The sequence below is a fragment of the Mytilus californianus genome, unplaced genomic scaffold (genome assembly GCF_021869535.1).
Source record: "Mytilus californianus isolate M0D057914Y unplaced genomic scaffold, xbMytCali1.0.p SCAF_11, whole genome shotgun sequence".
Taxonomy (NCBI): Eukaryota; Metazoa; Mollusca; class Bivalvia; order Mytilida; family Mytilidae; genus Mytilus; species Mytilus californianus.
In genome coordinates this window covers 35,997,101-36,025,100 of record NW_026262593.1, presented here as the reverse complement: position 1 = coordinate 36,025,100, position 28,000 = coordinate 35,997,101, and the positions used below count along the sequence as shown (strand labels likewise).

General features: G+C 32.2%; 1 protein-coding gene across 1 annotated transcript; it reads left to right on the top strand.

The window, feature by feature from the left end:
• Window positions 1-1,131: 1,131 nt before the first annotated feature.
• LOC127720882 (neurogenic locus notch homolog protein 1-like) lies at window positions 1,132-18,093 on the top strand. Its single transcript, XM_052227626.1, has 8 exons — window positions 1,132-1,168; window positions 1,661-1,669; window positions 4,283-4,387; window positions 7,918-7,938; window positions 9,007-9,099; window positions 11,487-11,659; window positions 12,409-12,525; window positions 17,882-18,093. The coding sequence occupies exons 1-8, from the start codon at window positions 1,132-1,134 to the stop codon at window positions 17,969-17,971; spliced, it is 645 nt and encodes a 214-aa protein (XP_052083586.1). The 3' UTR covers window positions 17,972-18,093.
• Window positions 18,094-28,000: the final 9,907 nt, after the last annotated feature.

Here is a 28,000-nt window from a genome sequence, read left to right as displayed (position 1 = left end):
CGAAATAGTTTGTTTTGAATTTACATAGATCTATATAGAAGTTTATGATACACTTCAACAAAGGCGCAAAGCAACTACATCTTGCAAGTTAGTCAGTTATTAATCCACTCCATTTTATCAGTAAAAATAGATTTAAAGCATGTTTGTTGACATATGTATCAAAATATTCCAAACCTAATGTAGACGTGAAACATTTTAAAACGATAAGGAACTCCTATGAACGAAATAAATTTCGGATATATGTAGCTTTATTGAGGTCTTTTCTGCTAAAGCTGTAATGCCTTTGATATATTTTTATATTTGATCCTTATATGTGTAATAATTTGTCATAATCCGAAAACGGACTTCAAGATGCATTGGGAAACAAAGAATGTCGCAATATATATATATATATATATATATATAAATATTGCAAAACTTACCAATTACGTGCCCATGAGAATCGTACAATAAATTAATTGTTTCAAAAATGCCTGTAACAAAATATACGTCTTCTCTTTAGTCTGTGCATTTGGGCCATGTGTTCGTGGAGTATGTTTACCAAATGGTGCTGATTACTTTTGCTACTGTCCCAGTGGATATGCAGGCAAACATTGTGAACAAGGTTGGTGTTTTGGTATACAATATGAAAAAAACGATTGAATAAATTTGACGCCGATTCGAAAGTGCCTCTCTAAGTTTGTCGTTATAATGTACGTTTTAATTGCACAGTAAGAGGATGTTGCAACCTTAATGTCTATTCAGGCTTTTATTAACTGGTATTTTAAAACGCATGTCAATGGCAAATCACTTCAGTCCCAACAACAGGATTTTTTCAATCGAATATTTAAAATATATGTCTTTTCAAACCTTTGCGATTTTCATTATGTCAAACGTTAAAAAATGAAATCTCACTAGTCATCAATGGTTAACTGGATTCAAAATTTTCTTGGGACAGAAAATAGTCATTATTGAAGATGAAATTGTCAAACTGCAAGATGCAAAATTCCTTAATTATACAGTAATACTTTCAATCTAATACAATTCGAACAGTTCTTGCCGGCGACTTACAGTCAAATATCTTATAAGTTAATGAATGTTGAAACGTTATTGTGTCAACATTTTAATTTGGCATATGTCTTATAGACTGTGATGGCCACCTGTGTTGTATTGTTGATGAGTCTTTTGGGTTAAATTGCTTGAAATTGTTTTATGCCTATTACTAAAATTGGAACTATTTACCTGTTCAATATTTCTTTTTTTTTATTTTATCAATATTATTTAATCCTTCACGATTATCGAAATGTAAAAATTGTAAATTTATGATTGTTGCTTTTCATGTTTTAAATTCTAATTTAAAACACAACAAGATAAACTGTAAATTCATTCATTTCTTTTACTTTCAATTGATTAACAATTATTCAACCGGTCAAATAATTCATTTATAAAATCATTCATATGAATAAAAGATGTTTTAATGAAATGCATATCGTTTGAAGAAATTAACATTTTTTAACAATCCCTACATTTAAGATCATTAATTTAGGAGTCAATGCACAAGACATAATTAACAGAATGACACATGTGGGTATGCTTTTTTTATAACTATTACAACCAGCTATATGTATTTTAGGGGAAAGCATTATTTATTTTAAATTATTTAATTTTCATTCTCTTATAGAATTAGAAGGTAAGTACAATGTAAAGAATTCTGCAATTAGATTTCATCACACGTCATATAAAAGAAATAATTGGTTCATTTGCAATACTGAAATAGAGATATATCCCCTTATTTTTATATATTTACTATCTGTGAATGAAGACTGATACATCAATGGTAGATTTTGCATCACGTAAATCAGGATCAGCACAATAACCGAAACAATCAAAACTGACAGATAAACAAATATTAAAACTGTGTGTTAATCCCATCTTCATCGAACAAAACAACACAAATTGAAAAAAATAAAAAACGAGAGGCTAGGTTCTTAGAAGATAGCAGTCATTGGAGTACTATGTCTCCAAAATGGGCTTACACATTGTGACTTGGATGGATAGATGTCTCATTGGCACTCATACCACATCTTCTTATATATATTCGAATACCTCAGCGATATTTTTAGCATTTCATATCATGTAAAGTGGACACAATATACGTATAAAGTGCAAACAAGTAGAAACGAAAACTTCACAACAACAACAACAAAAACAAGTCTAACTTAGGTTGATGTATTTTGTAAAAAAATGCTAATTATCGTTTCTTTTATATGAATTGAATTTCGTTATCATTGATATGGACATACACATGTATTTATACATTTATTGATTAAAACACTTTGAGTTGTTTAAATACTAAGAATTTTCTACCTCAGGAACAGACTAAAAAGATTTTTTTTTATCGTGTCGCACAACTATGATGTCATCATGTCAGTAATGTACAAAAAAAAATAAACTTACTTTTTGCACAATCGTCGCACAAATTAAGCTTTCAAATGCGATATCTAGACTGTGTCAGACACTACCAAGTTATCTAAAAAGTGTTTTGATGTGCTGTGGTTGTCTGAATAATTGTTTTGCTTCAATCTCCATTTTACAATGAGAGAGATAAAAGATTGTTTTTGAATACATGAAACGTTATCTTCATCTTACAAATGATAGGCAACATTAGGTCACAGATAATCAAATCTCATGAATTGTTTAAGAAGGCACATACAAAAACTGAGAGAAAGGAGAGAGACCGGGTGCGTCGACAAAATAGGGTGTCATACTATGGCTGCACTACCCGCCATGCGAAGCCACACTTTCGATATCTACAATGTATGATGTTAGATGTACGATTTTACACTGATGGTATGCATTGAAGGTTTTGTTGTGACTTTTAGAAGACGAATATAAATAAAAGCGCTGTATTTTTGCATTGAAAGGAGTAGAGCCAAGAACCCCAATAAATAGCCCTGTACAGGTGCTGTTTTAAAACTTTAATTACCAAAGTAAATCCAATGTGTATGTATTGCTAAATGTATGATATTTGAAAGTATATCAAGAAAAAGTTGTTTATCTGCATCATATTTATAAAGATATTGCCTAAAATGGGAAAAGATTTCATTTTCATCAATTTCTTAGAAGTTTTCATCTTTTTCAACCTTATTTCATGATTTTATATGTCGCACCACTCCTCGCCCATTGAATTTTTTTTTAGCTGTGAATTTTTGAACATTTTAGCATGTGTTTTCATCAAATTTTTAACACATTTTCGTTTTGAAAAATTTCAGATTTTTAGGACCAAAATTATGAGTTAGTGAACCAACTCCTTTAACAAGTCCGTCATTTTTATCGTCATTCCGCTATCGACCATGTCCTCTCACTATATATATAAATAATCCCAAATTCGGTGAATATTTTGGACGCATTTAGCACATCGAACTTGAAATATAAGATACCATAGATACAAATAAATCAAGAAATTGACAATAAGGGTCGGTTGAGAACAAACTTTACGGCAAAAGGGATGATTTCAGTTTGCCAATTTGGAAAATTTCAGCATATGTAGAATATATTTCCCAAATAATACAATATTCCCAGATGCTATTGCACCAATTTTTCCAAGTGGTCAGGGTGAAGTCATCACTTCGAAAGTTGTAAGGACGCCATCGGGAGTTGGTTGGTCGTCTTGGAATATCTGTGTCACAAATGACCACGGATACATGCCAATTGTTGTAACTGCAATCTAGTCCTCTTTTTCTCGGTTGTGATATCGTCGAAAAGGACTTATCACCGGAGTTGAACTTGAGTAGCACGAAGGATGCCACATAGGGACCAAGAACTACTTTCGCGTCTCGTGATTGTCTTAATGTTTGTATTACCTGTACTTAAAAATGAGATTTTAGGGTAAATAATGACACTGTTAGATTGCATTTCAAGCGTGTAGTTTGTTGGTATTTTTCTTTACCAATTCACAAATCGAATGAAACAGTTTTCGACATTTGATAGATATTTTCTCAAGCGGTTATATGGTCTGTCTTAAATTAACAGTAGTGCATGGATTTCTGACCAGAGCTGAATGTCTCTTTTTGCTGAAAGATTATTAACAGCAATAAAATAAAAATACACCATATCCCTTACTTTAATTACGAAACTTTCAGGTGGTTTTCATCTGACTGTTAGGAAAAAATCAATGCACAACAGTTATTTGGTTTTTCCAACATTTAAGCTGTCAAAATGCCAAAATTTTTCAACAAAAGAATTGACTGGAAATGAATAAACTAAGAAAATAGACAATAGGCTTATTTGTGTTTTATTTCAGGTTGCCATAGCAATCCGTGTAAGAATGCTGGGCATTGTTATGATGATGGCAATATTTATGTATGTATATGTCCAGCTGGGTTTGAAGGAACTAATTGTGAAAATGGTATGGCTACTTATAAAATTTCTTGACAGATTTAGTTATCACTTGATTTTGTACAAATGCATACATTCATAAAAGAAAATTGGATATACGTCAATGAGATAACAACCAACACCTCAATATACAAAAATGAACAATATAGAGGTCAACATCATAACCAAAAATTCATGATGTAAGTGTATGCACATTGGAAACGCGTTGACACTTGACCTTATAAAACAGCGAATAAAATCATTCAATTCTTACATACTTTAGTCAGAATAACTCTTTTAACTCATTCGGAAGAGCACTGCAGACATATGCATCGGATTTTGAATCATAATGATAATATCCCAATTGACTTTTGAAGATAACATTCCAAACAACAGATACAGTATAGATCCCTCTTTGATTTTTTCTTGAAACTTTGACAGAAGGTCAATTTGAACGTGTACATTTAAAATATGCAAAGAAAACAATACCTTCATGACTTACTTTTTGAGATATTTTGGTTTGAAATTTGCATATTTGAAGGAAAATCCTGAAACTTCATGATAAAGGACTTTTAGGGAAAGAAGCAATACTTTTGAACGAACAGTCGTAATTTAACCGTTTTTTTTTGTAAAATTTTCTCTTGATCCATGGCAACAACATCCTGTAACATGTTTACGGTATAATCCAATAATTCTTTCCGGAATTTATATTACTATTAGTGAAATAAAGAAATTGACAATATTTTTGAGTCTACACAGAAGTGCAGAAAAAGTTCTATCGTTGATTTTTCTTAAAATTTTGGCAAAGCGTTCTTGAAACAGTACTTGATTGATTGCAAAAGAAAAAAAACTAGGGGTCCATGTGCTTGTTTTTTTCAATTAAAGCCATAAACCTTGATTTTTAATGGTAAGCGTCCCGTTTGCCGATATAGTGCTTAATTACGTTGAAATAAGTTTTAATCGCATTAACGTCGTGAAATCATTCCCGCCATAGACGATTACGCAGTCAAGTTAAGTGGTATAGCGAAGTGGTTTCTAAAGCAATGATATTCATCATCAAAATTTATAAAGCTGCGAACTCGTAAAATAGCATAAGATATTTGCCTTTATGAAGTGTTAAGAAACTGGATAGAGATTTCTTCATAATCAAAATATAGCATCTTAAAAAGTATTCAGTAAATTACTTTGAAATATTCGGAAACAAAAAAGATTAATCTGATAAAAGAATTATTTTGCATCTCTGTCCGACGCTAGTTCTATAATTCATGTAGACAACACAGCTTGAACATAGTTTTAATTATTCAAAAGGCCGCGACAAGAAAAAATGTGAAACAATTATAAAGGAAGTGGGATAATATAAAAATAAAGACATGTGGTATGATTGCCAATGAGACAACTATCCACCATAGTCCAAATGACGAAGATAAAAGCCAGAAAAGTCACCGTACGACTTTCAACAATTAAAAAACTTATATCGTATATAGTCAGCTATAAAAGGCCCCGACATGAAAAATGTGAAATAATTCTAACGAGAAAACCAACAGCCTACTCTATAGGTATTATATTTACGCGCAACCATACCCACATTATCTCGGGTTAGCTTAGAAACTACTGGACATGTTTAAAAAGTGTATGTTTGGAACTTTTTCGTGCAAATTCATGTCATAATTGTCTCAATTGTCCATTACGGTGCAGTATAAGATTTCATAGAAAGTTACACAGCAGTCGATATAAGGGCATGACATGGCATGATTCTATATCAATAGTTAGTTTAATTTACTTAAGCTTTTCATCATGGTATTATGAATTACGGTACATATGATTATTGACATACTTGTCTGTAATATACCTCCACTCTATGATTAGTGCAATATTGCAACTACCTTGTTAGTCCGTCCGTCCGTCCGGTGGTCCAACAAGTACTTCGATTCTTTTCTGAGAAACTTCTTTACTGAATGACTTCAAACCTGGTCAGCAGCTTGACATCAATGAGTTGTAACGTGTGAACTCTTTGTCTGGTCTGTCAGATACCTAATTCCTGTGTGCCGATACTTTGACTTTTGTTTTCTCTCAATATGTACAAGAGGGGATATGCTTAGCACGTCAACCGGTGCGATTTTGTTTCAGTCTATCATACCGGGTTTATTATAACTTTGCTTTTTAACTGACAGTTCTTTTTCATACATATATATATATTCCACTGGGTTAAATTCTAAAAACGCCGTTAAACTCCGTAACTTTTTAATGTACCTATTCAAAGCCAAGAACAATATTAGGCGTTGTCCTCCATTTATTATTCATCATGTTATTTTGTTATTTGTTAATAGTCTCTATTAAATTTATCCGTACAATGACAATTCTCCATACAATTTAGAGATGACCAAATGTTAAGGATGCTATATATTGATCAAGACAGTACGTTGGTATCTAATTTACTTATTGGACTTTTTGTGTAGTTGGGTTTCTGTCTCACTGACGTATTAGTATCTACATATCTTGTTATTCATTTTCTATATCAAATAAAAAAACACATACAAAATTATAAATGTTGATTTGATTTTTATACCTTTCTAGCTAAGACTGATGACCTCATAATTTAATGAATAAATATAACAATTCTCATGATATGGTTACTTTTCTTAGCAGGTACTTTTTTTTCAAATTCGCGCTACCGGATTTATGACGTCAGTGGATTTTCCGCAAATGAGATTACATCTAAAGCGACGTCGAGAAATGTGATCGTTCTTATTAGAAACATCGCGAAATTACAACATTTTGACTTACAACGTCGCGAAAACAACACGAAAAGTTTGAAAACGTTATTATCTGCCCCTGCTACTGTATCGTATACCCTTAAGGTACTTCAGAATTAGGTACCAGGAAAATATGGTCACACTGTAGGATATTTGAAAGTGTGAAACCATGGTTTTGTGTTCATACCGTTTGATCACTCTATCTTTATATATAAACTAATGTGACGCACAGTTCATAATTCTATTGTGCTGTCGTAGATTAATTTGAGGTGTTCGTTGTTATTCTGTGGTTCACATGTTGTAATGCACTATTATATTATTTATTTATGTATTTCTCTGTCCTGGGTGTTCTTTCGTTTATTTATACTGTATTCTTGTCACGTAATGTTGCCATTTTAGCGGTATTTTTAACAATGCCATATAAGCGGGAGGTTTGGCTAACCGTAAAACCAGGTTCAACCGACCATTTTTTTCTTAAAATGCCTTAATCCAAGTCAGGAATATGGCAGTTGTTATCAAATAGTCCGTTTCTATGTATGTTGGCGTTTGTTTTTGAAGCAGTTCAGTGTTTCTGTTGTTCCTCTTATAGTTGATGTGTTTCCCTCGGTTTTGGATATTTGACCCGGATTTGTTTCAGTTAAATCGATGTATGAATATTGAACAGCGGTATACTACTATTGCCTTTATTTATACAATTTACATTACGCAGTAAAATGTTGAGGGTTTAAATTGTATTTTGCAAATTTAGTCATAGAACATCGTGCGTTTTCAAGTTGAGAAGTAAATCTTTCACCATTCATTTTTACAGTGACTACAACAACTGTGTCAGGTATGTTATGGTTCAAGTAGTATTCATTGATTATATCACAATATTGTAAAATAAAATGTTCTTTTCTTATAATCATTGATGGAGAATACATTAAAAATTCGAAATAAAAAATTTGCTCATACATCTGAAATTGGCGAAAATATTTAAGCGAAAAATTGTACGACAGATTATACAAACGTTTCAAACCGTCGTAACTGATTAACAATGTCCTGATTTTTATTTTTTTTTAAATAACATTATATTGTTTTTTGGAGTTCACACAGTGAAATTACCCAAACAATCCTTTGGATTTTGCAGTGAGATTTAATAAAAATATGTACAAAAAGATTTCAAATTGACATATAACAGTTGATATGCACGGAATATAATGCGTTTTTTCATTGCATACAGGTTTTCATTTTAGGAAGTACGAGGGCAGATTTGATATTTGGTGTCCATTATTTTTGTTAATAGCTAGATCGAATGTAACGATATAAACAGCAGTAATTGAACGAAAAAATAATATTTTTTACACAATCAAAATATTCCAATTATGTACTTAAGAATTTGCATTGTTATATTATGTAGTTTTTTTTGCTTGGAGGAAATGAAAAAAAGGTATAACAAAAATATTGAACACCAAGGTAAATTTAAAATTGAGAAGTTCAATAAAAAAAAACTGACAAAATCAAACGTTATCGACCAAAGGACCGAGTGAAAAACAACTGTCATTTTCCTGACTCGGTACAGGCATTATCCGAAGAAAATAGTGGGTTGAACTGGTCTTTTAACTAGCTAAATCTCTTAATTGTATGACAGTTGTTTATAGTTCCGTTATATTGACAAAATATACTACAGGTTTACTGTCAAAAGTAAATTAATCATCACAATTACATATTTATAACATAACCATATTTTTGAAAGTTAAATTTTCTTGTCAAGCTCAAAAAACAAGATTAAATATAGCACTATATTGTTTATAATGAGAATAAAAAGAATTAAATATTGGAATTTATTTATTCAAATTTCAAATGGTTGAAAGCACCTTTATTTAGTAGGAAAAAAATTTATTTTTTTTAAATATTGTAGGTCCTACATTTGATCCTTTACAATCGTTGACACTTCGGCCAGGACAAACTTTCGCTCCTGACACACAAACAACAGAAATACCAACAACTACAGGTAGGTTTTTAGGGAGATTTTATGTTTCATGTGTAGTTAAACTGGCTTATCAAAGCATTGAAAATATAACATTTTGATTACAAACAATCCTCCTCTTACCTCTACAACTATTCCTGTAGATATTGATACTTAATTGGGCGAGATGTGTAAATACGCAATCGCATTCATTTTTATTGAGTATGTGAAATGAAATATTTGCGTAGAGGTATGTAAAGATATATGCGTGTTGGTCGATACGGTAACTCTAGCTACAGGGCATCCGTTTCAATACAGGTGAAATGTATTGCATGTCTGAGTGACGTCCGGTCTGATGTTCAAATACTGATAATCATTTAATTCCCATGAATGCCAGTTATTTATTGATGCAAGAAGAGTCATCTAGTCTGTAATGTAAATAATTATGTCCTATTCCCGATTTTTATATTCTAACAAAGCGAGGATTCGCTTGGCTGGTTATACATGGATATCCTGACGATGCATTAGGTCTCGCTCCTTTTTTGAGTGCTTGCGATTCCCTCAGTTTGTGTTAAATTTGCCATCGTAATCTACTTATGGGATTTAAACATCGGTAAACTACTGTTGTCCAGTACAATTGGAAGGTCTAGCGTGCTCAAACCCGATTTGTCATTTTTGTATGCAGAGTGCATGTACCAAGGCAGCAATTTGACATTAAATAGGAAATTTTTCAAATGGTTATGTTTCAACGGTCTGTTTCATCTTATAGTTGATGTGTTTCCCTCGGTTTTAGTTTGTAACCCGATTTGTTTTTGTCTCAATCGATTTATGACTTTGGAACAGCGGTATACTACTGTTGCCTTTATTCCGCAACAGGTCAGTTTATATGGACATTGAACTTTTAATATACAATAACTTTGACTACAATGAAGTTCCAAATGTTATTCGTTATTTTGGATTACTTGGATATTTTCATTTTTTTGTTTGTTTGATGTGTTTTCTCCCTTGCACATCTAAGCTTGGTTATATAGGAATAAGGAGATGTTTTATAACTGCCAATAAGTGGTTATTATTGATAAATACTTATCGATATCTGATCCTTCAAAGTATATAGTAATATTTTAATTGACGGCTTATGAAGTAACCGCCAAACTAGTGAAATGAAAAGCTGGTTTAAAGTTTTGGCATGAAATATCGTGGTTTTACTTGCAACTTTGGAATCGTCTTGCTTTTATCTGAAACTTCGGGAGATCCTATATTTGGTTTTGGGCGTCACGGTCTAGGAGTGGGTTACTTAACTCAGAATGTGTTGTTTAAATTTATGCAACAGTAGTTTACTGATCTTGCAATTCGGTATTTCGTTTTATTGTGTACCTTTTCCCATTTCATTTCTAAGAGGACATTCCAATCAAATGGTTATTTGTGTCGTTAGATTGCTGTCCTGTTGATATATACTCTTTACCTCCTTATACCCAATCTGTACAAAGGGTGATGTTTTTTAGTTTCACTATAAACATAAGTAACTCAAATGATTTTCAATTAAGATATTTCATTATTCCAGTAGATGTCTACTACAGTTTGTGTTGACTACTCATTTAACAAACCGTGTTTTACATATCAATTTTGAAGTGGTATGTGTGAACAGGGTACTTATTCATTACCTTAGTTTTTACTGAAGAATTTAAATCCGATGTACCTTTTTTAAAAGATTATGTCAATTCGCCTTTTCAGAATCTAAAGGACTATGGGTAATCTCATTGTTTGTACACCAAAATGAAAAGAGTGTTTTAAGGATGTACTTATGTGATCTAAGATAAAATTAAATAAATCAAGAATTCAAAATTGATACTTTAAGCTGAAAGAGTATTAGTTAAGGATCAAAATAAACTAAAAATATTGATAGGTCATGGAGCTCCTTTTCGAGATATTTGATTTATAAAATATGGCGGGAAAAGGCTGACGCGGACTTTTCCCTTATATTTGCATTGGTATTATTTGGGTCTCAAATCAAAAGGAGGAAAATCAAGAATCTGCTTAAACTTTGTCAAATGACCTTTTATGAGCTATTAAGTCTTATGTTAAAAGATGAAAAGGTGTTATGGGGCAAAATATTTTACCTTCTATAACATGGAAAAACACCAAGGAGTCCGAAAATTTGACACTTATTCCAAAACCTAACCTAAGTACATCCTTAAACCAATCACAACGTTTTGGTGTTTGCTTTTGAAAATATTACGCAGAATGCATTAGATTCTGAAACGGCCAATTGTCATATTAGGAATAGATTTTAAATAAACAAAAGATACTGTTCGGAAATATTCTAAAACAATCGATAAAGCAACGAGATCTTTTTTTTCTTCTTCCTTCCAAAACCATAAATTTGTATCCGTTTCTTTGTCGTATGTAATGTACATATCTTAATCTAATTTTAGCTCGCCAATATGTTGTCTGCAATGAACTTGAATTAATTCTCCTACTTGCATCTGGTAATCGAGTTAATCACACTAATGCTAGAACATGCCCAAATGGTTTGGCAGAATCAGAAGCTATATTATTTAAGCATTGCTCGGCCAAACCATTAAACCAATGGAAAGTTGGTGCTCAGGTAAAATAACTTTGGTACATTAGTTGATAGATAACATTTGATTAATTCATCGCAAATAAATGCTAAGCAAACCTTACAAGTGAAAGTATAAATACTATTGCTTCTGCGGGCATCTCTATTATGCATTATTTTTACCACAGAATCTCTTACAATTCTCTTATTAAATGAATCAATATTTGTTTTCTAAAGTGCGAAGCAATCATATTACCTTGGTTCTGTACCACTCTAAATTGAATATAAGACCAATTTCGAATACCTAGTATATGAATGCGTAACACCGGTTGAACCTATGTCAATCGTGTGAAAGACTTAATTGAACTCTCAACTCTTACTTTGACGCAGAGACATAAGCATTTTGACATTGGAGAGCTACCTGAAAATTTCACAAAGTAAAATAAACTTAACCGAATGGTCCTTTATCTAATGACGCCCTTTTTCCTCGTTGGTGATTGGTTGGTGGCACCTTAACGATCAGTGGCACATATTGTTTATATATGCAGTCTGTAAGATAAAATATCACTTACAGGGACACATGACTTTTGCATTGGGTTGACACTTCTTTGCAATTTTTGTTCTTCATTTCCCAGCATTTCATACGAGTGCCGTCATTCTATATAACATGCATTCATATATTATCCCTTATTTTAACCACTGGGTAGTTTCTTTTATTCGATGAACACGATCTTAGAAAAAACCAGAAGACATGATCATACTCGATTTTAATCATGTATTTATATTTCTTCATCTAGGTTTCTCAGAACTGTCAAACTTTGCCAAAATATTCTGCAGTTGCACAGTTTCATCATGGAGTAGCTACAGTGAACAGTGGAGTGTTCATAAAGTGTGACGGAAGTGAGCGCTTTGAGGTAAATATATGAAAAAATTAAAGTTTCAGTTGTGCTAAATAAACTCTTCATAGATACTAGATTTAAATGTTGCACACAAGACGCGAGTTTCGTCTACAAAAGACTCGTCAGTGATGCTCGAATCAAAAAAGTGAAATGGGCAAATGTACTAGTTAAGTGCAGTGTATAAAGAATATTTTATTGCTCGTTATATTCTAGATCTTACGAACAAATACAGTACCTACGCAAGGAAAGTAATTATGGAATGGGTTTGAATCAAGATTTGATAAGAATTTCTGTACAATGTCATCGCTGCATATCATTTCTACCATATTTGCTTGTACTTAATGAAGGAAATTGTAACAAGAGCAATTTTGAAAATATACCGAATCATAGCAGAAACTTGTCAAAGATGATGACCTATGTCAATCTCTAAATGTCTATTGTCTTTTGGTCGTTGGGTTACTGTCTCATTGATGATATATCTGACATCTACCTTTATTCAAAAGCAATAACAATTCCTGTTATTTTACACAATATGTACGGATTATTCATAAATTTAATGAGTAAGTTTGACTATTTGCGGTTTTAGTTCAGTCAGATAAATTTAAATATCAAAAATATGATAAAGTATGAATTAATTTCAAAAACTCTTAGAAGTTATATGCACTGATAATGTATTTGCCATCAGTACAATCCTCCCTAAATATTCACAAAAGATTATTATCAGAATTACTTTTCATTTCACTGATTTTTAAATCAAGAATAATTTAATGAACTGCAGCTTTTTTGTTGGCGTCCTTGTCAGATTTACTATCAAATGCAATAACTGTTTGGTTGGCGGCTTTTATTTATTTGTATGTTATTAGATTTTTTAAGTCAGTTTTGTTCTATGTCTTCGATGCTGTGCCCCAATTATTGTCCCATTAACCAAATGTAATTTGCTCTCCCTCTTTGTCAATATAACGTAACTATAAACAACTGTCATACAAGTGTGAGGTTTAGCTAGCTTTAAAGGCAGTTTTAATCTACCATTTTCGAGGGGCCTGGCGGGTTATTTTCGTTCTTCGTGATCGGCGCATTTTCACTATCGTGATCCGTTTTTTGTACAGATTTATTTTTTTTTTTATATTTTCGTGATCCGTGATCATTGAAATTTATTTTCTGTGAATCGTGATTGACAAAAAAATCAACTCGTGAATCGTGATGAGACCCCCCCCCCCCCATCAGGCCTCTCATTTTCTTCGGGAAATACCTCAAGTAAATATCAAGAAAATGACAGTTGTTTTCCATTTGTTCCGTTGGATGATAAAGTCTAATGTTTGAATTTGTCAGATTTTATGAACTTCTCCATTCTTAGAATTTGTCTTAGAGTTTGGTATTTTTTATTAATACTTTTTTAATGATATCGCTAGACTTGAAAATTGTTTAGAGTTGTTTGTGAATCTCATTATTAGTATTTAATGTGGTGGGATTCTACATAGATATTGAATATAATCTGATTTCTAATCTACCACTTGCTTTCACGATTTGATCTGTATATAACAGTGTTTTTTTAAATAAAGTTTCACTTAAAACAAAGAAGAGGCGAACCTTCGTGGGTCTATTTATCAGCCGAGGGTCTTTTAGTTACCTATCCGTTCATGTCATGCGCTATCTGGAAAAAATAGTTTATAATTTGATGTTTACCTAAGTTTATTGCTATTTAAAATATTGATTTTCTAATTCTAAAAATAATTTTTAGCTGAATTGACGCAATTTTTTTATTTATAAACATGATCGACTATCCGGAAACGGTAAACTTAAACATTAAACAATTGTTTGAAGATATGGGGAAGCATAAAAACGACCTTATTTCTGTTAGCCATGATTCCATTACATCACAAGTTATAATATCAGTGTTGAACAGATATGTGACGTTGGAAGGGATACACAACATGGAGTGTTCTAATGACGGAATGGTGTATTACAATCATATAACAAACGATCCGCACTATAAGTTCGCAAAGGTCAAACTAACTAAAGATTCCATGGAAGTTCAGCAAAACTACGATATTGAATGTTTTGATTTTGCTTTGAGTCGTCGTGGCGACATAGTTTTCTCACCTCGTCCTGGGCATGAATTGAGGATAAGAATGCCCACAGAAGATGATACAAGAACTCTGTACTATGCTCCTCCGATGATAATACTAGCTGTTCACCTAACCAAGGACGATAATCTAATGATTGGACTTCGGGATAATGGTCCAAAGTATGATCTCACAGAATACTCAAAGAGACAATTAGCCGTGTTTGATTCTAATTATAAACACAAACTATCATTTGAATTTGATAAATCGGGGAATAGACTATTTACTTACCTCGCTCGTATTGCTACAGATTCCAATGACATGATTTACATCATTAACTGGAAAAATCATAACCATACTGGAAATGTGGTAGGAATAGATAAAACTGGTAATCTTAAATTCATATATGAAGGTTATCATAGTGTCAACACAGTTTACGATTCTTTTAACCCGGAAGGTATGGTCATAAGTCCGAGTAATAACGTCATAATTTCAGACGTTGATAATAGCACTCTGCATGTGTTAAATGCGAAAGGGGACGTCATTGGATTACAAAATACAGAACAATTTGGAATAAAATTCCCATATAGTTTGAGTATCGATTGTATAGGCAACTTATTAATCGGATGCATAACTGACGAAGAAAATCCAGTTAGCAAGTTACATGTGACTAAAATATCAGATTTATTACTGTGATGTTATCTTTGGAATAAAATTGGTAAATCCAGAAAAACGCTTTGGAAACTCTGTTTATTCCAGGTACTACTACTCGGTCGATAACGTGGTTGCTGGTACACTGTTAGTACACGATAGTATCATCACTTAGTAGTCATTGCTTCGGTGCTGACAGAATGTATAGCATATACGCATTTAACATTCCCCGTTCATAAATTAAGAAATTATTAAAAAAAAAAACTAAGGTTACAACTACCTCAGGCAAGTTGACCATTGATGTATTTGGCTAAACTCTTTATATCCTTTTGGGTAATAAAGCTCCTACCGTTGCAACATATTTACGCATCTCTGGCTTCCGAATTTTTAGGTTCGAGCGTTCCTGATGAAAAGCGTGTCGGAGACACGAAAATTGTTAAGTGTTTATTTCAGTTTCTAGCACTGAGTCCATACAGATGCTGGTGGGCTGTTAGTCCCCAATGGTATCATAAGTTAATATTCAGTACTTTGGTACAGGCAGAATTTTATAACATATACTTATTTTGAATTCAGTTGTTACAATTTGTTATAAACAATTATGTGTTTATATGACAATAAAGTATTTGTTTATCTTACTTAATGTCAGATGTATTGAACCAACGTTAACGAAGCGGAATTAATACTTGACCTCTAAAATGATATTTGAAATAATGTAAGATCTAAGATTGTTTGAATTTTCAATCATTTTCGCATCAACTTTCATTTGAAAGTACATGTACCAAGTCAGAACGCCAAAAGAAGAAGAGTCTCTTACAATTAACCAGTTTATATCGATTTCAACATTTTACAAAATACCTTGAAGTTTAGTACATTTGTTATTTCTGTTTCTTATAGGAGGTATTGCAATGCAATTAAACGTAAAATATTGTAAGAAACTGACAATGAAATAGGTGCATCAACTATACTATGTTTCATGATTGTAGGTCACTTAATATCTAAAAAAAATGATTTATTATCAAACTGATTGATGAGTATTTTGATCGGGTCTATGAACTTGAAGTTATACCAAAAAGACAGATTAGTCTGCTTTATACATTGAGCTGCGACTAAAAATAGAAATAAACATCTGAACTAAACTTCACGACAAAAATGATGACTTTAAATTTCGAATTTTAAACTTTCCATTTTAAACACCGTCATTCTAACAGCTGACCTGTTGTAAATATCTCTCAAATGATTTTGATTGGAGGTTAAGTCAATCCACTTCATCTCTAAAATCATGATGTGCATGGTATTTTTTGTTGTGTGTGTGAAATGTATTAATTAAGAAATAATTCATGCAAGCCATAGATTTGTTGGAAATTTTCACATAGCCCAGGCCATGTGAAAATGATAACAAATCTATGGTTTGAATGAATTATTTCGATTCTAATAGGACAAATACGATAATTTGAAAAACTATTGCCGTGTGTATGACTGTTTTATTTTACCCCCTGTAAGATAAAAGATACAAATTTCAAATAAATCTGAGGCTTGCATGGTAAATTTCTTAAATAACCACTTAGTCTAGAAAAAAAATGTGTTCAATCCTTATGATTCTTAACCCAAACATTTTTTTTTCGTTGGCTACTTTTTACTGTCAAATCCACAGTTGACATATCGTAACTAAGGAATGAGCCGCCATGTTGATTTGCTGAAATCCATGAATATGCGAATGATGCAATAGAATGGCAGGGCACCTATTGACTAGAAATCGTTAGGTTGTAAAATTTTTATTTATTCATATTGGTGAATCAAAGTGCCGTAATTTGTAACGTGTGAATAATATTATTTTTTTTTTGTATTAATATCTTTTAAAATATCATCAAAGACATTATAAACTTTTATTTTATTCACTTTAACTAACTAATTTTATTTTAAAATTATATATTTTTCATATCGTAAATATAAAAATATCCGCTTTTTCGGTTAAGTATTTAAAATTTTAATACGCATTCGATAAGTGGAGTGCTCCGATAAAACGGAGGAATATACCAGAACAGAACAGAATAGAATAGAAAATGAAACAAAACTTACCTTAAAACTCCATTGTAATGCGATATTATCCTAATTTAGAGCGTACAAGTAACGGAATAATCTTCAACTTGAGAGTTTTCATTCGTATGACGTCATGACATGTTTCGACATGACGTTAATGCACCAAGATCATTCATGAAATTTCGCGGATTTTATTTTTTTATTTGATTTCATACATTTTCTAAGATCTAATGCATTTATTCTTTTTGTTATGCATTAGAATAGGAATAACGGTTCTGTAGTTTATTTTTCAATTTCAATTTGAACATAACGAAATCCACTCAGTGTTGCACATTGGTTACGATAGATGTGGATTTACGTGGGAGGTAAATAGTAACAGCCATTAATATGTACATCTCTGAGTCTTAGTTAAGTATAGATATATCGAGAATTTTATCACGCTGTTGTTTGCAAAGCGAAAGAAGCACATCATATTAAAATATGACACAGATGATTCTCGGTGAATTTTATACAGAACAATTGTTTTTCGATAGCGTTTACAAATGTAGGCCAAGCATACCAGTTCTCTATTTTTTGTTCACGTATGAATGCCATGCATTAATTTTGATTTTATTTCACAGATGTTTACTCAGACCTGTGATCAAGATTTTCACATTTCTGGAGTGACCTGGCCGGAATCAGACTCTTTTTACACAGTGGAATGGATATGATTATTTTCTACAATCAGAATAATTAAATTATAACTAGTAGACAGTATAAATATTTCCTCTTTTCTTGTATGAATCGTGATACTGTAAAGGATTGTTTCAATAGACAGTATTTTGTCAAGAAAACATCGAAGAATTCCATAGGGAGTATAAGTATTACCTATGCAGTCTTCATTTGTTGCGTTTTTCATGATATGATAAGATCATGGATGTAAACAACTACAAGTCACCTTGCAGTCTTCAACATTGAGTAGAATCCATACATAATAGGACCAATAAAAGGCACCAGGCTATCGTTTCACAAAGAATCGTACGATTTACGTTTACGATTAAACTTACGTTAAGCGTAAGATTTTACCTACGAGTGTTTCACAAAGGTGATTGTAAACGTAACGTAAACTTACGATTACAATGAAAAATGGGTGCTTTCTTTGACAGCCGCGTTCTTGTCTAAAAAAAGAATCGTTCTTTCAAAACCAGGAAGAAAATTCATATCATCGTAGTTTGAAATGGTTTTTTTGTATGGTAAATAGGTTTTGTGAGGTAAACATGGTAAGTATCCCGTCTAGTTTAAAGATGTTTTTTTGCTTTGGTTTTATTAGAAAAAATTGGCTGGTGGTGTTTTTTTTCAAGCCGAGCGTCTGTTTTTGCTGTTGTTGAAGAATGATGAAGTTATAAAAAAAAAAACAATCAAATTCATTAGGACCTTGACATTTCTTGAATCCAAATCAATATGAATTTCTAAATGGTTAACACGAAATTATACGTATCTTCAAATGTTAATAATAAATGAACTGGTATAAAATTAGTTAAGCCTTGTGATTCTGATGCATGTCTAGGCTTTTTTAAAAGAGGAATCTACTGACAAGACAACATAAGACATTAGCTAGAGGTATAAATGGACCAATAGGGATCTTTTTGAAAACAAATAGGAACATTAGGGGTTTTTATCATCTTAGAAACCTCTCTGCTTTGGATTATTTTAAAACGGAAGCAGTTGAGATGGTGAAAAAATTTTACATGAAAAAATTCAATCTCCCATGCAAAAATTTAATGCGCTTGAAAAATCAGATGAAAATCAAAATCAAGTAGAATTAGACACTTATGAAGCTCTTGAAATGCAAGGTATAGGAGATGAGGAAATTAAATCTTCAGATGAGTCTGATTTGTTAGACTCTATAACTGTTAAGAGAGGGCTTACATAGGCTATGCCTGTTGCCCAATCTAATTCAATTTATTTGAATTAAATACTGTTTAAACTAAATAACTGTTAAGCTTTTAGGTCCTGAGGGTTATGTTAATGTGTGATTAGTCAGGGGCGGATCCAGCCATTTATAAAAAGTGTGTGTGTGTGGGTGGGTGGGGGGGGGGGGGGGTGGGGGGTCCTAACCCAGGCTAAAGGGGGGGTACCAACTATATGACCTCATTCAAATGCATTGATCGTCAGAAAAAAGGGGGTTTCCAACCCCCAGAACCCTCCCCTGGATCCAGCACTGCCAATGAACTTGATTTTTTGAGTTACATATACAAAACATAAATTTGTTAAATGGTGGTAAAACTATATTTTCATTTGTAATGCCCTTCTTTACTTAAAATATATTTTGAACCCCCTTGAAATATGTAAACTACTTATTTATGTGCCAAAAAATTTATCCACCCACTTTAAATTTATAAAAAAAATTGAACCTCCCTTTTCCACTTACAGAAAAAACTTGATCCCCCTACATTTTGACCAGCCCCCCTCCCAGGTAAAAAAATGAAAAGTCCCTAAATGTCTACGTATTTTTTTTTTTTTTTTTGTATCTGGGGGTTGTAGTTTTCCAAGAATTTTTATTCATTCTAGTCATGTTAATTGATATTTTTAATTTGCGTATCTATAAAGGCCGAATCTTAACTCCCGCTGATGCACACCCGTTTGCCTTAAATACTTTACGATTGTGCTATGGCCGTAATTCAATGGAACTATAAAAAGATTTATCAACAATATAAAAGGGTCGTCGCGGGGTTTCCTTCTCATCTGTTTTATTTTTTTTATTTTTTCTGTGTTCTTTTTAAATTTTTAAATTTTGCACATTATTCTTAATTCTGTACATTATTCTCTGTCCTTATTATTTTGGCCTATTTTTCTCGATTCTTTATTTTCTTAATCCATTTTCTGTAATGTTAGCCCCTTATATTCTCTTTTCTATAAACTCCATTCAGACCCTCTATAACTTTTTGTTAATTACAGAACCAGTCAGCAGTTTGTTGCTAATCATTAATGTGAAATAAATAAATCGATGCATTAACAAGAAATGGTGCATGAATATGTGTCCATAGAACACCAATCCCCCATTCGCACTATACATATCCATATTTAATTTGCATATTTTGTTAAACAGTTCTCTGCATCATGAGTTTCATTTTGATGTGATCTCAAAGTAACTTAAATCCAAAATTTAACCTCACACACGCTTTAACTGACATTTTATTGTAAAAAAAAACTGTCAATTGAAAACTTGGTCAATCCATAAGGACAAGTGGCGATAAGGGTCTTTTGTAGACCCGTCGCAATTTTCATTTAATTTTTCATTTTGTAACCGTCGGGAAATTGTGACACTCTTTGTATTTATTTTATATAAAATTGAGAATTGAAACGGTATTCTGTTTGTAGCAAGATGTATAATGGGGGTGGGGGTGATGAAGGCGAATAGGACATGTACTTTTTAACTATTACACAAACTTAAGTGCATACTTTTTGGAAATTGTTTTTATATTCTAATTATTTTTTCGAATCAAACTCGAAGGAAAACGTCAAAGATACACAAAATCTCATAGTATTCAAGAGAATTTTGTAACGTAATAGGGGCCTAGATGGACGAGTTGTTTAAATAGTTCAACTACAATGTTCACTCTGAGCCTTTCAAGACTGCTCGTGGCTGTATTTTGACCTCAATTGACCTGGATTCGCACAGAGTAATAAAAGTGGCGTTAAACATCATATAAATCAATCTCAATATAACGTAACGAACATCAAGAATCTCTTATGGAATACGATATTTATCCTTTGGTTTATGGAGAAATAGTTCATCATTATATTTGTTTCATAATCTCATACATCTACGCTATATCTAAATTCTTTTAATGATATTTGCACATTTTGTCTCGTGGTATAGGTGGATTCCATAAAATGATTTTTTTCCTGCATGAGGAGTATACTTTTACATTTCTGTCGTAACAATTGTCGTATATGAACTAAATTATACGATTCTTCTTTCAACCCCCAATGAATCGACTGCCGGTGTAGATAAAGATTGTACTGCCTGATCCTTTCTCATCAGGAAGTAAATCCCTCGCTGAAGTGGTCGTCAGTTCGGATGTGCTGGATGTATATATACGCAGTCATGTCCGCTTAATATGGAAAACGATGCCCCGTCACACAGTGCATACGAATTTCACACTCTCTGAACAGTTAAGATTCTTTGTTATTACATAATTATGGGTCTGTCGGTGGCAGAATGCAAGGCAAATTTTTTGCCCTATCCAATATGTCATCTTTTAAAGAAATGCTTTTATACTTGCCAACATACCTTGCAAAATTGACATTTTTCCCGTATGCATGAAATTTTGCCATTGTACAATTTCCTGCCAAATAATATAACAAAATATGTTGATGCAATTCACGGGATTATTTGTTAATATCTTTGTTTGTAATTTGTTGACGTTCCCATCAATGTGTTTTTTATGCATAGAAGTACAATGATCGACGATGTTAGGGACTGTCTTAAAATTGTAATGAAATTGTCGAAAATATTTTTGACAAAGACAACCATATTTTTATGTATAGGAACAGTGAAAAGGATAAATCGAGAGGAACATCATGTTGAATAACGGAAAACATACAACAATAGCGAAATGAATATTAGTTCGAGCTGTTATATAACTACTATATAATTACAAACAGAGGGAAATTAGGGGCTGCCTTGGTAAATTATCAAGTTGTTTCATTTTGATTGGAGGCTGGTCATTTGTAACTGAAGAGTGAATAATAATAAGAATAATTAGTATTGAGAACTTGATGAGGAGGGGTGAATTTTTATGTCTTTGAAAGTGGGGACTTGAATCTATTTTCTTTCATCAAGGTGGGAACTTGAAAAAACAGAGAAATTCCAATGTTTCCTTCCATCCACTTGAATGCTTGAAAATAAGAATCTCGTCACCTTAACAAAAAAAAAACAGATTTAGGATTTAAAAAAAATAGGATTTTCATGCCTACAACATTCTTAATTTGAAAATAAATTTTATAGGTATAAACAAAAACAATCACATTATGGCAAAGTGAATGATCATACTTTTCAATTAAAACTAGAATTATAGAAATGTGTTTAATCAGAAAGAACCTAATAGGTATTGAGTACGGGGTTGCAGCATACATTTTATACCTTTTAAAAAACGCGAACCTGATAGAGCGCATGGCAACTGGTGTATTTACATTGAAACTATGGATTCATATCATTACATTCATGTATAATATATTCAATTATTGTTTTCTCAATTTCTAAACTGTTATTTGTTTTAAATAATCGTAATGTATTTACAAAAATTTCTATTCAATAAAGGGCACCGTCAACCGCGGAAATAGTGTATAACCACAGGACTACAATAGATAGGGAATGATGGCAATTTTAGCTTAGCATAAATATTTATTGTTAACTTCATAAACTCCGTGTAAAACGTGAGTGATAGTATGACATAGATTTGAGAACTAGTAAATAAGCGTTTCTAATTTTTTTTTGTGTGAGAATATTTTGTACAAATTGTAGTACAAATTTATGTGCATGCACGACGTATCCCTTCATGAGTTATTAAAACTGAAAGCTCATACATGTATCCCTGGGTATATAGTGCTGTCCCAGCTCAATCACTTATAAGTTTTTATGGTCAACTGTTTGGACTTTTGGAAGCAAGGACAAGGTGTTCGATCGTTTAATTTAAATGAAAATAAACTCAAATGTAGAAATGGTTTTACGATTATTTCAGGAATTAAACAAATTCAGTTACTTATAATTGGGACAAAATAATATGAATACATGTATTCTGATTAACTAATGGAACTTAATTTTCTGTAAGAAAATTTGATGTTGTTGATTTTAACCAAATGCCATCAGGTTAAATCACTACGATTTGACTTACGACTGCCTGTTAACACTCGTAAGTTTACGATCAAACTTACGATAAAATTCTACTTACGATTGTTTATGAAACGGTCAAAAACTTACGATTTGACGTACGACCGACGTAAGATCTAAGATTGTCGTAAGATTTTTTGTGAAACGATGGCCAGGATTACAAATAAGAATCGTTTCCTAAAAAGAGAACAACGACCTGATGTTTGCTTAAGGGAGCTACCATTTGATTTTTATCGGGGCTAGGATGAAATTTGAAAAAAAGGCAGGACAGGAGTTTTGAGTAAAAAAAAGGCAGGATGACAATTTATATAAAAAAAGGCAGGATAAACCAATAAAAAAAAGGCAGGACCGAATAAATTGAAAAAAAAGGCAGGACAGAGATTACAACTAAAAAAAATGCAGGACAAAATTTTTCATCCTAGCTATATTGTTAGGAAAATGAGGTTATTTATCCTGACTTTAAATAATGATGCAGATCAATTGTATTACCAATTAACCAAGTTTTGTTCAAACAAAAAGATTTTTTAATTTATGATGGCTTAAAGTGATGACAATAACAAGCACTTGACAAAGAAACCATTGGCTACATAATCTATCTAATTATATAGCCTATTCAGTGATGAAGTTTTCCTTCTGTTAGTGTTTTCCTACAAATCAGAATTATTCAAAGAAGGCTAATAATTAGGTCAATAAGCTAGATGGTTTTTGGTCATTGTGTCATTGAATTGCTGTCTCATTGAATTATTCCTAAAATTTCCCTTTATTTACATCAACAGAAGATACTGTTTAAATTTTCAGTGTTGAGGTTACCAGTATGAATATATTTGACCAATTGAGTCTACACCTACATATTAAACTTCTTTCACTTAAAAACATATACTGATTGATATTTTAGTCTTAAATACATGATTTTTTTATAAGTTGTTATGGGCTTTGAACTAGCTTTCAGTAACTGCAAGTGTTCTCAGATCTGTACTTTGTCTTTTGGTTATTTTTTTTGTGCTTTGTATCCATCTGATGAGTTAAGCCCTTTTCAACTGATTTTTACAGTTTGTTCTTATGTTGTACTGTTACACCACTGTTAGGGGCAGGGTTTGGCACCTGCAAATATGTTTAAAACCCTGCCACATTCTGTATGTGCCTTTCAAAATCAGGAGACTTTAATTGAGTGGTTGTCGTTTGTTGCTGTATATCATACTTGTTTTTCATTTATTGTTTTGTACATATATCAGGCCATTACTTTTCTCGTTTGAATTGTTTTACCTTTGTTTTTTTGGGGGCTTTTTATATCTTACTACAGGTATGCGGTATTGGTTTTGCTCATCGTTGAAGGCCGTATGGTGACTTATAGTTATTAACTTCTATGTCATTTGGTCTCTGCAGAGGAGTTGTCTCATTAGCAATCATACCACATCCTCTTTATTTTTATATTAAATTAGACCAAAAAAAAACTTCAGCAAAACAAATTCATAAAATATAATTTATTTAATTAGTCGATACCTCTAAAACAACTTGACCCACATTTATACTTAATGCATAGATTTTTATCTAACAAATGTATTAATAAATTAATCTCATAAATAAAATACCACATGAATCATTCCTTAAAATACATAACATAAAATTGCCATGCCCCTTCTTAAGGATGTTTGCTGAGAAAGTTTTCAACTTTTCATCAACTTTCGTAAATCCTCTGCCTTTTTCAAAGTAATGCACTGAAAGATTTTGCCTCAGAACCTCTAGATTTTTCATTACTTTAAACAAACACGTCTTAAATTTTCAACTTTTTGTGATTTCTTCTATATATGTTACACAGTTTTGAAATACATTTCTTCAATAACTTTAATATGAAAAATCCAGAAACATTCTTTTCTTGTCATACAATTAAATTTTTCAATTGCTTGTAATGCAAAAACAAGCACATGGACCTTCCTTTATATCTCAAAAATTTTGATATTTTATCAATTCTATACTGAAAAAGATTTTAATAACAAAAAATGATGTTTTTTCTATTTTCAGCAGCATACATCCTTAAATAGCTTATTAAAAACTAGAAAGTCATGAAAATTGTTCTACTCAAGTTACAACATTTATTTACAATAGAAATTTTACAAATTAACTTTCTGATAGGGCTTTATCACTTTTATAAAAATGAAAATGAAAATAAAATAGCAGTACATTAATTTGTGTCAAATAAATCATGATTGTTCAAATATTCAATTTAATATAAATTTCAATATTACTGTTCTACTGTTAAGTAAACATTAAAATTTTCTAGTGGGCAGAACCATGGAAATATCTAATCTTGCTAATACATTCTGTGGTTTGTAGAAATCAGCAGTTTAAATAGACCTTAAGCTATTTGTCTGCCATTTCTGGACATCACAGCCATTCCAGTAAAATTTTATGGTCTTAAGAGGAAATGTCTGGTGCAACTTAAGAAAAGTGATTGTCTGTGATGTCAATAGTTCAAGTGTTGCAGATTCCAATTCTCAATAAAATGAGCAGCTTGATACGACCGCAGAGGTCTAACCCTGAACAGTTGGGGCAAGTATAGACACAACATTCAAGCTTGATACAGCTTTGCATTTGGATTGTGATTAAATATTTGACACAGCATAGGTTTCTGACACAGAATGAATGTGGTCTAAGAACTTAAAAATTTTAAATTGGACATTCACCTATTATGGTCCAATATCCAAAATCTAAATACATGGTTAGATTCAGCATATCAAAGAAACCCAAGAATTCAATTTTTGATGAAATCAAACAAAGTTTAATTTTGGACCCTTTTGACCTCAATGTGGACAAAGTTGATAACGGGGCCCAAAAATCAAAAATCCAAATACATGGTTAGATTCAGCATATCAAAGAACCCCATATATTCAATTTTTGTTGAAATCAAACAAAGTTTAATTTTGGACCCCGATTTGGACCAACTTGAAAACTGGGCCCATAATCCAAAAACTAAATACATGTTTAGATTCAGCATATCAAAGAACCCTAAGAATTCAATTTTTGTTAAAATCAAACTAAGTTTAATTTTGGACCCTTTGGACCTTAATGTAGACCAATTTGAAAACGGAACCAAAAATTAAGAATCTAAATACACGGTTAGATTCGGCATATCAAAGAACCCCAATAATTCAATTTTTGATGAAATCAAACAAAGTTTAATTTTGGACCATTTGGACCTCAATGTGGACCAATTTAAAAATGGGGCCCAAAATCCAAAAACTAAATACACGGTTAGATTCAGCATATTAAAGAACCCCAAGAATTCAAGAATAAAACCCCATTGAAATTGGTCAAGAAATAAGCAATTTATATGAAGTATCTTCTTTTGCACAATACTGTGCAATTAAATATTTCTTGCTATTGCGCAATACTGTACAATTGACAATTTCTTGCTATTGCGCAATATTGTGCTATTGGATATTTCTTGCTATTGCGCAATACTGTGCCATTGAAGATTTCTTGCTATTGCGCAATACTGTGCAATTGAAGATTTCTTGCTATTGTGCAATACTGTGCAATTGAAAATTTTTTGCTATTGCACAATACTTATTATATAATAATTTACACATCCTGTTTGGTGTGCATCTCCTACCATATCATTATTATTTGCTTTTAAATATAAATCAGAAATAACCAACTTAAAATGGAAAATTTTAAAAGAAAAAAAAAAGGAAAAAAAGAAAAAAAAAGGAAAAAAAAATCCCCCCCCCCCCCCCAATTTTTTTGAACCCCCTTATGATTCATCACCCCCAAACTCAATCCCAGCCTTCCCTTTGTGGTATGGTACCTTGCAGTACAATTTCAGAGAGATCCATACAATTGAACACAAGTTATTGTCTGGAAACTAGAAAATGTGTTTTTTGGCCCCTTTTTGGCCCCAAATTCCTACCAGTAAACATTTAGGGCAATTACCCCAAAACTCAAACCCATCTTATGGAACCTTGTAGTACAATTTCAGAAAGATCCATACACTTACACACAAGTTATTGTCCTGAATCTAGAAAAATGCTTGTTTTTTGCCCCTTTTTGGCCCCTAATTCCTAAAATATTGAGGCAATTACCCCCATCATCAATCCCAGACTTCCCCTTGTGGTATGGTACCTTGCAGTACAATTTCAGAGAGATCCATACACTTGAACACAAGTTATTGTCTGGAAACTAAAAAAATGCTTATTTTTGGCCCCAAATTCCTAAACGTTTCGGCAATTACCCCCAAACTCAATTCCAGCTTTCCCTTTGTGATATGGAACCTTGTAGTACAATTTCAGAAAGATCCATACACTTACATACAAGTTATTGTCATGAAACTAGAAAAATCCTTGTTTTTTGCCCCTTTTTTGGCCCCTAATTCCTAAAATTTTGAGGCAATTACCCCCAAAATCAATCCCAGCATTCCTTTTGTGATATGGAACCTTGTGGTACAATGTCAGAGAGATCCATACACTAACACACAAGTTATGTCTGGAAGTTACAAAAATGCTTATTTTTGGCCCCTAATTCCTTTACTGTTGGTACCATAACCCCCCAAAATCAATCCCAACCTTCCTTTTGTGGTATTGAACCTTGTGGTAAAATTTCATAGAGATCCATTCACTTAGACTAAAGTTAGAGTGCGAAAACCAATGTGTCTTCGGACGACGACGACAACGACGACGACGACGCCAACGTCATTCCGATATACGACCACAAAATTTTTTTTGCGGTCGTATAAAAAGCAATAAGGTCTACGAGAAAGGGACACTTATCTTTCAATGGGTAAAAATGTATGCATTGATATAAAAAATAATATAACACACAAATATATATCCCTGTTTACAGCAATAAGATATTTTATTGTTCACTATCG